This window comes from Athene cunicularia (genome assembly GCF_003259725.1).
Source record: "Athene cunicularia isolate RWA chromosome 6 unlocalized genomic scaffold, athCun1 chr6_part1, whole genome shotgun sequence".
In the NCBI taxonomy this organism is placed as follows: Eukaryota; Metazoa; Chordata; class Aves; order Strigiformes; family Strigidae; genus Athene; species Athene cunicularia.
The window spans coordinates 20,527,999-20,540,246 of NW_020799105.1; the positions used below are offsets into that span (position 1 = coordinate 20,527,999).

The following is a 12,248-nucleotide window of genomic DNA, read 5'->3' on the forward strand; positions in this document are numbered from 1 at the left end:
CAGGGTTATTAAATATTAAAATTTTGTCTAATCTGCTCTGCACAAAAAGCAAAATAAAGCAATATTGAAGAATGGTGTTTCCCGTACACTATAGGAGTAGAACAATGTTGAAGTTGAGCAAATTGATGAAAGGCCATTAAAAGAATTCTATACAGTGTGTTACGTTGTGTGTCCAAGTACTTAAATGAAGCTGTCTTGGTTTTTGAGGGTATAGATTTGGCATGATTTAATATTTCAAATGGGGCTTGTTGCTGAACAGGCTGTTTCAGTCTTAATGCTTCTCTGCCTTGTAGGTGAAAATGAAACGGTGTCCTGTTTTCGTGCACATTTTGAAGAACAGCTGAAAAATTATAAAAAACAGGTGAGTGCTACATAATAAACATCTTATGAAAATACAGGTGTTGAAAGCTAATGTTTTTAGTTTGTTCTTGGTGGTGATATGGGTTGTGGTTTTAGAAGCTTGTTGACTGTTGGAAGGGTGGTACATCAATAGAATTTTACTAACTTTTGCCAAGTATTTTTCTAAATAACATCTAAAAACCAGCAGTACCTTACAGATATGTGGAAGCCTCACTTTTATGTACTTGCCCTCTGAATTCATAGCTTATCTGTATTAAAATTCAAGCAGGCAGGTAACTTGGAGTTTGTTTGATCTTGGGTATAATATAGCCGAAACTGTAACTTCAATATTGCCTACAAATCTTTTAACTTGAGCTATCTTTTTTTATTCCATTGTATGTATCTAAGAAAGTTGTGGAGCAGATGACGAGTGTTTAAATAATTTATATTTTTGAACAGGTTATTATTAATTTGGTGGATCAGACAGGCAGAGAGAAGATTATTGGAGATGCTTACCTTAAACAAGTTCTTCTGTACAATAATGCAAATCTGACTTATGTTTCATTTGACTTCCATGAGCACTGGTAAGAAACCTTTTAAAAATGTCACTTTGCATCTTTTTTTATGATCATGAAAGAAGAGTGGAAGGGAGGAGAGAAGCTATTATTATTTCTATTTCTGCATGAAACACTTTTAAATAGGAAGGATACATTTTGTAAACTGAAGCACTATAAAAGTTCAAGTTTGGGTAACCAAGCACTGTTGTTTGTTGATCTTGTATCCCTGACGTGTTAAATATGTATTTTTTTTATTGGGCGAAGCTTAGAAGCTGTTACTTATTTGAAGCAAGGGTTTCCTTAAACATGCTATGAATGTAACACTGTGGCTGACCTGCTTTTCAAACTGCAGCATTCTGCTCTTAATTCTTTACTACAAGCCATCCTTCTGTTTCTTTTACTTGTTTCTATAAGCATACGATGGGTTCTGTCAGGGCCTTTATAAATAGCTTCTGTTTTCATGACTCGGCTCTGTTGGCATGGTCTAGTGCAGTGTTCATGTGCCCAAGCATGTGATCTGTCACAGGGACATGTATTTCTCATGCTTCCCTCAAGCAGACTGCATTTGTGTATGAATATGGGGTCTAAACTGTTTTAATCTTCATTTCCTAACTTAATCCAGGGATTGCATCTGCCCTGGGAAGGCATTGCTGACTGAATGTCATTAGCAGATATTGTCTGAGAGGGGGAGGGAAAAGGAGGGGAAAAACCCCCTCAAAGTAGTAATGGCCTCTGAGACTTCTATAGGACTGTTGACATCCTGAATTGATTTTTATAAGGTTTTGTTTAAATGAGCTTTTATTTTTGTTGCTTTGCTTTTCTCCTAAGAGCTGATGTAGTGACCAGGACTCTCTTTTTGCACTGTGAGCATGAGTGAATAGAGAATGATACTGTGAACAACCTGGTGGGGTGGGAGTGGGAGGGGATGATGTGTCTGTAGGTGTTTTTTTTGTCTAACCACTGGTAAAGCAGGGCAGGCCATTCCACTTTCAAATTTGTAGTGGTTAATTTTGTTGAGACACTGCCTAAAATAAGAGTGTTGCACATGCCTGAATAGCTGCACACTTGCTCTTCCTTATGGAAGCAGCGCTCAAGAACACAAGTTCTTGAGAATTTAAAGATAGGAATCTCATGCTTTAGATTTAGATATTAAACTGTACTTTAAAATAGTTCTGAATATTGGCTGTTATTTAAAGGTTACTGCAGGAGAGAATGTCTCTCCCGCTTAACCAAAACATTAGCTTCGTTAACATTACAAATATAAAATGATTAAGTAAAGAAAAATCACTACTCTAGGTCTAACTTATGTGAAATTCTGTGTTTTAGCCGAGGAATGAAGTTTGAAAATGTTCAAACGCTGACTGATGCCATTCATGATATTATTCTTGACATGAAGTGGTGCTGGTAGGTACTTAACTGTTTTTAGACTAGTGTGAAATATTTGTAGAAAAAAATAAAACACATTCAGTGGCCTCGATTTTTGGCATAACTGCTAGGCTATATATTCCTTTCTTGGTGCCCAGCTTGTGTGTCAGTTTGTTCTGAAGTATTGGTGTCCTACAACATAGCAGCAAAAACTCTCAGGTGGTGTTTTCTGCCTGAGGCTTACTGCATTTAACACTTTTAGGGTTTCTTGTATTTCATGTGAACCACTTCACACTTGACCCACAAACCCAAAATGCCAACCTTACTAATGAAAACAGTGGGCATGTTTGACCTTTAGTTTGTACTGATTGAAGCTCATGCATTTTGGTAATGAATGTGGCTGCAGTCTTCAATCAATTCCTGTATACTGGTCAGTGTATTTTGTGAGTGAGACGCTGCTGTCTTCATTGTTGGCTCCTGGTTTTGAAATTAAATGCCTTCTCTCTTGAAAGCTTATATTATATATGCATGAATTGAATTCAACATCTGATTACATATCAAGTTAATGGCCCCAATAGGATGAATGTTGCCTAGACTAAGAAGGAGGCTAGGTGGGAACAAGAGTATTTAATTCTGACTGGGATGATTAAGTGCAACTATAAATAGTACTCCATGTGTAAAACTTTCTACTGTTCATAGAAGCTGACAAATTACTCTGCATTTTAAGTGTCTCAGTATGCTTTTGCTGTCTTTCTGTTGAAAGGGTTGATCAAGCTGGTGTGATTTGTAAACAGGAAGGAATTTTTCGAGTTAACTGCATGGACTGTCTGGATCGTACCAACGTTGTGCAGGCTGCTATTGCAAGAGTGGTCATGGAACAGCAGGCATGTATAACTGCTGTATTTTTTTCAAGTACTGAGTACCTCAGAACTTAACTATATTCATGGGGAAATCTGTGTGTTCGAAAAAATGCTAAACTAACCTCTGCTGAAAAGGATCTTTGCAAACTACTTGGTGAGCTAGGACACTGGAAGTAATATGTACAACTAAAATAATTTGAAATAATTCTAAACCAGTGATGCCTAGTGTTCCCCTCAGAGAGGAAATGACTGTCCACGTCTTGGAGAGGTTCTCTAGTTTTGATCTAGTCAATTTAAGTTACACAGTAATACAAAGTTTAAAACCATCCCCATCCCCCAAATGAGATGTTAGAGTAAAATCTACTAGAAGTTGGATGATATTTTAGCCCCTTTGAAGTGAAATACTGCATCAGGTAGGGAGATTAGTTGTTGCTTCTGTGTGTAGAGGAATAATTAATTCACAGTATAAATATCCCAGGTGGCTGACTACTGTGCTCTGGAGTAGTTCTGCTTGTATAGGGAGGGCATTTCCAAGCAGACGGAGTCCTTACTCCAGTCTTCCTCCTCTTTGCCCTGCCCTCCATTTGCTTTTTTACACAGCAGCTCTGTGACAATTGTCTTACCTCTTGAAGGCTTAATGGTACTGTAACTGAACCTTTGAAGCCTCAGTTACAGCCTGGCTCTAAATGAACCAACCTGACTATGCTTAGAGTGAAGGACAGTCAGGGAAGTGGGTCTTCTATCCAGAAGAATGAGTGGCTCTAACTGTTGTACCTGGCAGTTCCTGTTCATCATCAGCTTTTACGAACTCCTGACACAGGAGGAGTATTGGGGACAAGGGGTGGGACCAGCAATCCCACAGTCACTGTTTCAGAACAGAATTTCTGTATATTTTAACTCAAGACTTCAAAGGCCATCTTTCAAAATCTAGTTATATAGATTGTTGTGAAGAGAACTTCAGTAATTATTGCTGTAGTGGTAGCTTGTGATGTGCTACAGCATTCCTGTGTTATAGCTGAGGTACTTTTGGAATCAATAACTGAGAAGTGCCCCAAGCATTGGAAGGGGACTGACATGAGGTAAAAGATTGAAAGTTACATGTACTTTACCTTTGCACTTCCCTGGAATCATAGGGCCTGTTTTCTCTCAGCTGGAAACTTGGTAGGGCTGTCAAAGTCAATGAGCAGACTTGTGTTAGTTTTCATCAAACTTGTAAAGAGTGCTTGAGCATTTTTTTATTGGTTATAAATTGAGGTTTGCCTATGATTTATTCCAAGTTATCCCTCCAGTTGCCCTTACATTTACTGACTACACTGTGGTTATATATATGCTGCGTTACCAATTTAGTGTGTGTATAAAAAAAAAAAAAAAAGACTGACGTTTGTATTCCCAAGATTTATTTTGGGAAAACTTAAGTACTGGTTATTCAGGAGAGTAAGATATCTTACTTTCAGTATCAGTGTTAAACAGTAACTGTCCAAAATGCCCAAGCATTAGTAATAAACACAACCTATGCAGTTGTTCTAAGGTTTTATTTTGAGGGAGGTGTAAGTTTGAAGATGGAGCTGTTAAATTTGCTTTGATTAAGAATCTGGTGTGCTTAGTCTTGTAACTGGAAGGAGATTCCATTTCTTTTTCAGACCTTTGAGGTTATGAATGCCTTTGCAATAGAAGACATTAAGTTGTTTATGTGTGCTAGAGATCTGTGATGTTTGTTCTTTTGATCTCTATAGAAAATAGAAACATTTTGTATATCTTGAGTAATTTAGAGGAACTTGTTTTCCTTCAGCTTATTTTTTTTGAACATTGACTCCAACATCCATAATTAATATATTACTGCTGTGTCCGGTGATATGATGCTTAACAATGAATTAGTGATTCATTGCTAACAATTAATTTAATCTGACAAATTAGAATGGGTTCCTTTTTCAGATCATACAAAACTTAATTAAACGCTTGGCAAGTGGTTCCCATTTTCTTTATCAAGATCTGATATCAAGAACTGTTATCTCGAACCTTATGTTAATGTGTATGTCAAATTCCAGCTGAAAAAACTGGGTGTGATGCCACCGGAACAGCCTTTGCCAGTAAAATGCAATAGAATCTACCAGATAATATGGGCAAACAATGGAGATGCCATAAGCCGACAGTATGCTGGCACAGCAGCCTTAAAGGTAAAGCATGAAGAGTGTTACCTGTTCCGATTATTAGTATGATATGTTACAGGTTTTAGTGCACTGGAGAGCTCTTGTCCATGTAACAGCCAAATATTCCCCATGGTTTTGTCTTGAAGAGACGCAAGGCCTTTCAGTAGAAGCATAATTTGTATCACACTGAGTGAATTGAGAAGAGGTGAATGTCCAGGTATCCTGTGGCAGTGCTGGCTGTGTTTTTAGTTTCATGTCTAGATACAAAGCATAGCTGAGCTAAGAGTTTAAGATCTACATTAAGCATTACTTCTACTTAAAGTGCTATAACATGCTTAAATTTTAAGCAGTTACAATACATTAAAAAAACCACTCTGCAGGACTGAAGATCAGGGTATATAGGTACTTTTTCTAAAGACTTTTCTGAATTTAGTTGTAAAGCAGTCTGTCAAGATAAGAAATCAGTCATGAAACTCCTTACTGTTCACTCCTGATGCTTTGAAAAGTCATAGAATTTGAGCTATTTTCTGTGTGTATAGTCGCTGATAGAACAGTTTTTAGTATTCCTGGTATTTGGCACTGGAAAAACCCTTACAGTGGAAATGCTTAACTCTTAAATCTCTTTTAAAATATCTGTATTGAACTAATGTATTACATGAATCCTTTTTTTTAAAAAAAAGTAAAAACCAGCCTGACACACTTACCTTGTGAATATTTAACTTTAAATCTGAAGCACAGAGCTCAATTTATAGATCTATATTTTCAGCCATTCTGCTTGAAGCTTTCTCTTCTCACTCTTGAGGTTCGTGGATTAAATTTATTTTGAGTTTAATTGTGATGTTTCCTTTAATTTGAAAGTGAACCTCACTTGAAATGTTTTTCATAGCAGTTGGCATGGCTTTTAGAACTGCTCTGTGCCAATGTTAGAGTGTCTCTGAAAATAGAATCATTTTGTGAAATGTAACTACCAAAACTACTTTTTTTTCAAATTCTAAGCCTTCCACGGCCTAGAAACTTTTTGTTTCTGAGCTTGTGAGGATATGTACTATTTTCCTTCAGTATGTTATGCTTGTCTTGTTTTGGCAGCAGAAGCAGAGAAGATGAAAACCATTTTTCAGTAAGCTCCAGTCTTCTCCATTGTTCCAGTAGTGTGCCTTTTACATAAAGGCAAAATAAGGGGTTTTTTTTTGATGTGTTCAAGCAACCCCGTGACTGATGTCTTAAAAGTTCTGCTTTAATATTAGCTGGCATATATGTCCAGATTACTGTTTTCCATTAGGAAATGGAAATTTCTACAGGAAATTCTTCATGTAGAATTGTAAGTCTGTCAAAAGCGTAAGATTCTCTGCAGATTCAAACAATGTCATGAGAAGTAGATGCTCTTTGAAAATCAATATTTTCAACCTGTATATTAAATAGTTACTCGAAGTTAATTTCTGAGTTGTCATCTATTCAGTTCTGAATTTCAGAACGCCAAAGCTTTTGAGCTGAGAGTGATACAGAGTTGCATACGTTCATGAATTGCATGTTCTCTGTAACAGGGTGACTTCACAAGGACTGGTGAAAGAAAGCTGGCAGGGGTCATGAAGGATGGAGTTAATTCTGCAAACAGATACTACTTGAATCGTTTCAGGGATGCTTATAGGCAAGCAGTCATAGGTAAGAACACAACTTCAACTAAGCTGAGCTGTGGTATTTAGAAAAGTATTTAAATCATTTTGGCTTTATCTTTCTGACTTTTTTTTTTCTGAAGCTTAAAAGTGTATATATTAATACTCATGTCTGTAGTAGACACTGTATGGAACAGTCACTCTCCATTTGGAGATTAAACAACACTCAGAGGCATTACACGCAGTGTAGCTCATTGTAGAATTTGCTCCTAATGTCATTTTAGCATTAACTTTTTAATAACATCTCTCTTTTAGACAAAGTTAAATCTGTGTAGCAAGTGTTTCTTAAAATGGTGAGTTAATTCTTGCTTTTCTCTTAGAGAAGATAGTGTTATACCTACTAGGTTTTAAGTTTCATGCAACATTCTATTCAGAAAGAATAACCATTTCCTAAGACTGACTTCAAATAGGAAATATTTACAAAGTAATCAACAGACTGTAGTTGTATATCACTCTTAACTGTTGGCTTCTTGTTTGCTGTTTTGTGGGTTTTATTTAGATTTGATGCAGGGTATCCCTGTAACAGAGGATCTTTACTCCATATTTACAAAAGAGAAAGAACACGAAGCCCTGCACAAGGAGAACCTGAGGAGCCATCAGGAATTGATCAGCCAGCTGTTGCAGAGCTACATGAAACTGCTCTTACCAGATGATGAAAAATTCCATGGAGGATGGGCACTTATTGACTGTGATCCAAGGTTTGTTGAATAACGTCATAATTGATCAGCTGGTACTATGACACCTCTGTTAATTACTACTGATGTTAAATGATTTTGATAGCTGATGTGTTAACAGAGTACAAGTAGACAGTTTTATAAAATGACAAGAGTCCTTGAAGGGAATGAACACTTGTAATTGTAAAAGAAAAGCTCCTCTAAACAAGTGTTTTTTCCCAAAGTGCCATAAAAATGGTGCATGCTGGTGTTACCTTTGAGACATCACCTGGAAATGCATGCATTCAGTTAATACTGCCAAAATGTGGTCAGCACCATGAAGAGAACTTTTAACCACCCTTAGGTCCAGAAGCAGCTGTTTGAGGATCTGTTGTTCCTTATTGCTTGATAGGGAAAGTGTAATGTGACTTCAAAGCCATATCCAATCAGATTAAATTCTTGTGTAATGAGTCAGTAGTAGGAAAGCCTAGCTTTCTCTTCATGAAAAGTAGTGAGCACAAACTAACTTCACTGATAAGTCTCCTTATCAAGTTCAGAGTTCACTAACTTGAAAAACAGAGATTAGATCTTATGCAGGTTAAACTTCAGCATCTAAAAACAGCAAAGCAGGATGTTACGATAGCTATTCAAAGCACAGACTCATCACCTTAACTGAGCTTTGAGGTATTTTTCCATTTCTTTGTTAGCATTTTCAATAGCTTGTGGGTTTTCTTTTTATTTTTGGACCTGCTGCTGACCTGTTTGAGCTCTTGGGTAACTCCAGGTTTAAGAGAGTGTTGGTTACATGGATCCACTTATGGTTTGGTAAGTCTAATGACACATCACATCTTGGCTTGTGAGGTGTCTCGCCTAACTTGGTTTTTCAGTGGCTGTGAAGAGGTAGCAGCATCACACAAGATAGCGTACCGTAATTGAAACCTCTTGTTGTAATGTGCCTTCAGCTGTAAGAGTGTCCCTAAAATACCCTGGGGATGTGTTGCAGCTGTACAAGTAAAACCTTCTTGTATTCATTTTTTCTTCTTCCCTCCCTTAGTCTCATTGATGCCACTCATAAGGACGTGGATGTTCTGCTGTTACTTTCTAATTCTGCTTACTATGTGGCCTAGTAAGTTACCACTTTCTCTTACTATGTGTATTTTTAGTACCTTTGGTTTAGATTAGGAGAAAGCATTAAATTCTGATTCTTTTCTTCTAGTTATGATGATGAAATCGATAAGGTGAATCAATACCAAAGGTTAAGTCTTGAGGCTCTGGAAAAAATAGAAATAGGTAAGAATCTAGTCACCATCTATTTTTTTTTTTTTTGTATGCTTCTAACAATAGCTTGAGCACTTATCAAAGCATCCTACAAACATATTCAAACAGCAAGCCTCAGTGTACTGCATGTACCCTGTGTAGTCCACTGTAGCTAGAAATGTGCTCTGTTGCCAATAATGGATGCCAGTTACTGTCTCTTGCTGCTGCTTGAAATGGGAACTTTGATCACTGGCAGGCTTCTAAAATCTTTCCTCTTTCAAACTCTTAAAAACCCCCATGGATTCCTCCAAACAAATGTCATTATTTATCAAATGGCAGTAACAATTTGATCAACTTCTGTAATAAATCACAGGTTTGTGCATTCAGTGCACTCTTTTTGATCCAAATACAGCAGCTGGTTCCGAATTGTACTTTAGATCTGTTTTATGGCTAAAACTTTTCTTTCTCAAGGTCTGTTAAGAAACACGCTATTATGAAATCACCTTCTTATGCTGATTAAACTTATTTATTGACTAAAGAATGTAACATTTGCAGGCTAAATCCAGCATTTTGTGCTAAAAGTATTAAAGATGTGCTATCTCTTAACTTTACAGTGTTTCAGTTGAAGAGAAGGGAGGGGAATTTTTGTGGCCCCACCCCCTTGCTAGAGTTTAACCCCATTACACAATACATAGTGATTTCATCAGCTCCTTGCTGTAACTTTCACTGTTCTAAGTGAATTACTAAGAATTCAGTGGAAAAGTCTCTCACTTGTGTACTGTGGAGATCTGTAATGCATCCTGACGGACAGAATATAGTTGAAACATCTGGACTAAATACTTTATAAAAACAACCCCTCTTCCCATTTAATGATATAGATGTGATGCAGTGCATTGGAAAGTTGAAATGCTTGGTCTAAATCTTGACTCACATTTCTTCCCTTGGTAAAAATATATTAGCTTTCTCTTTAATCCTTGCAGGAGCATACCCTAAAACACAGGATGCAATAGGTGTAGCTTTATTTTTCTATTTGAAAGAGTGCTCTGTAATAAGCAATCAGGCTGGATTATAATAGATATACACAAAGTCTAATTGCTTTTTGTAATTGATTTATTTTTTTGTGAAAATACTTCATTTAAAACGTCTCTTACTTTGAAGAAAACATGAAGCTTTTCAAGCTGAGAGACTGTCAATGCTTACATATGCTTAAGTAGTCTTTGAAATATTTCTTTCAGTGTTTGGTTAAAGAAAATTTCTAATCTCCTGGTTTATTTCTCAGGGCCTGAGCCTACTCTCTTTGGCAAACCCAAGTTTTCTTGCATGAGGCTGCATTACAAATACAAAGAAACGAGCGGATATTTCCACACTCTTAGAGCTGTGGTTCGCAACCCAGAAGAAGATGGAAAAGGTTTGTTTCATATGTAAAAGTTTTATACGTCAAAGTGTATTCAGTGTATCAGTGTTTCTCTAGGGAACACTTTTTCCATTGCTCTTAGAATGACTTCTGAAGAAGGATAGATTTAATATAATCCAGTTGTGTGGGGTAGGGAATCAGCAAAAAACCCCTCTGTATGTGGCTACCTGTGTGAGCACTAGAATGTTACTGGTTTAATATAAAGAAAAATAAGTTTCAGATGTGGCTTTAAAGCAACATGTCTCTAGAATTGAGACATTTCCATGTATGGATCTTCACTGCTCCAAAACCTGATAAAATGAATTTAAAATTAGCTCCTAAAGAGCAGAAGAAATTTATTTAGTGAAATCAGTGTCTACAAATGTTCTTGCTTGTTTAACTGAAATGAACACTAATAAGGGAAAAATAACTTCTTACCTGGAGCACTGAGTGTTGTCAACAAGGATTAGAATAAAGAGAATTGCTTCTCTTCCTTCCACAAATGATGAATTGTGGCAGTGATTCACTTACACCCAGTATTTAGGGCTTAAAGAGAGTCTGTTCTTTAGGATTATTTTGTAAAATTTGAATCAGAATTGCAGCTTGTAAGGTGCAACTATTCTGTGGGGTGAAAGAGGAAAAACAGCCAGCAAAACCAAACTAACTTAATTATGTTAAAATTAGACTGATTTCTTTGTAGATTTTGGAATATGGGATTTTAAGGGTTTTTTAAGGGTCTGACAGGCTGCTACTTGGATTTCAGACACTCTTCAGTGCATTGCAGAAATGTTGAGAATCACAAAGCAAGCAATGGGATTAGATGTTCCTATTATTGAGAAGAAGCTGGAGAGGTGAGTCCTTAAATGACGTGAACCTTCTGTGTCGCACTCCTGCTTTCTTCTCAGTGGTTGTAACAGTATGTGGTAACAGCCATATGTGATGCCTCAAAGAAATGCCCCTAGCTGTACTGTGCTAGCAGTTAATTCCTCTGTGTGCTGCTTCCAATAACAACTGTCTGCAGGTGCTTATCTAAAAAGTATAAGCAAGAACACTATTTTGTACCTGTGGGCTTATAGACAATATATGCTACCAAATGTAAACAACAGATTGCAAATCAGATGGTTCATGGTTAGTTTGACAATTTTAATTTTTCCTATCTGAACTTAATGTCTGCTTCTGTAGTCAGGCAACCTGTGAAGTGTAAGTCTAGTTTGGATTCCACTGCAGTTGAGTGTTTAACAAATCCAGATAACATTACAGGTCTTGTGTGAAGAAATGGCTGAAGTTAAACTTCTGAACTCTTTAAGTGTTAGTCAGCATGATACAGAAGTTTTTGGTTTGCAAGCCGATTAAGAGAAGAGGGCACACGAAGGTATAGTTGATAGAGAAAACTACCTAAAAAAGCTCTAGTAAGTATTTTTAAGTCAATTGTCTGTAATCAAACAAATAATCTAATATTGTTGAGGTGTTAATGGTGAGAAAATAATTTACAAAGGACAATGGAGTAGAAATAGGAGAAGATGACTAGCTGAAGTTTAGCATGCTTTACCAGTTTCAGTGTGATCTGTTGCATTATTCTGAGCTCTTCCAAATCAGGCTGTATGACTACTACAAAATGTTATGTAGCACAATTGTAAATTGTCAGTTGCAAACTACTAGGGCACATTCAAATAACTTGATTTATTTGATTATTGGGCTACTATTTCAACTTCTTTTCCCAGCTGAGTAGAAAGTGGAGCAAGAAAATGTTGTTCATTTTAACGGGTACTAGAGACTAGATGTTTGCTAAATCTGGCTACTGAGTAGAACATACATAAAGTCAGGGTTACAAATACAGAGAATTCAAATCCAGTTTCATCTACAACTAAAAATGCCTGCAGAAGCTTGAAGCTTTTTAATTTTTTTCCCTTGCTTGCCTACCATTCTGTATCCACCTTCCTTTATGTTGTTTCAAATTTGATTAGTTTATATAGGTACAGTTATGTAAGGAAAGAATAATTTAGTAAC

General features: G+C 36.7%; 1 protein-coding gene across 1 annotated transcript in view; it reads left to right on the plus strand.

Annotated features, from left to right (window-relative positions):
• The window catches only part of INPP5F (inositol polyphosphate-5-phosphatase F), a 29,636-nt gene that overhangs the window by 15,745 nt on the left and 1,643 nt on the right, over nt 1–12,248 (plus strand). Inside the window, exons 9-19 of the mRNA XM_026851548.1 lie at nt 294–361; nt 799–923; nt 2,223–2,300; nt 3,025–3,145; nt 5,167–5,295; nt 6,810–6,927; nt 7,438–7,636; nt 8,646–8,717; nt 8,808–8,881; nt 10,128–10,256; nt 11,005–11,092. Of these exons, the coding sequence (XP_026707349.1) occupies nt 294–361; nt 799–923; nt 2,223–2,300; nt 3,025–3,145; nt 5,167–5,295; nt 6,810–6,927; nt 7,438–7,636; nt 8,646–8,717; nt 8,808–8,881; nt 10,128–10,256; nt 11,005–11,092 (1,201 nt within the window). The remainder of the gene's footprint in view (nt 1–293; nt 362–798; nt 924–2,222; nt 2,301–3,024; nt 3,146–5,166; nt 5,296–6,809; nt 6,928–7,437; nt 7,637–8,645; nt 8,718–8,807; nt 8,882–10,127; nt 10,257–11,004; nt 11,093–12,248) is intronic.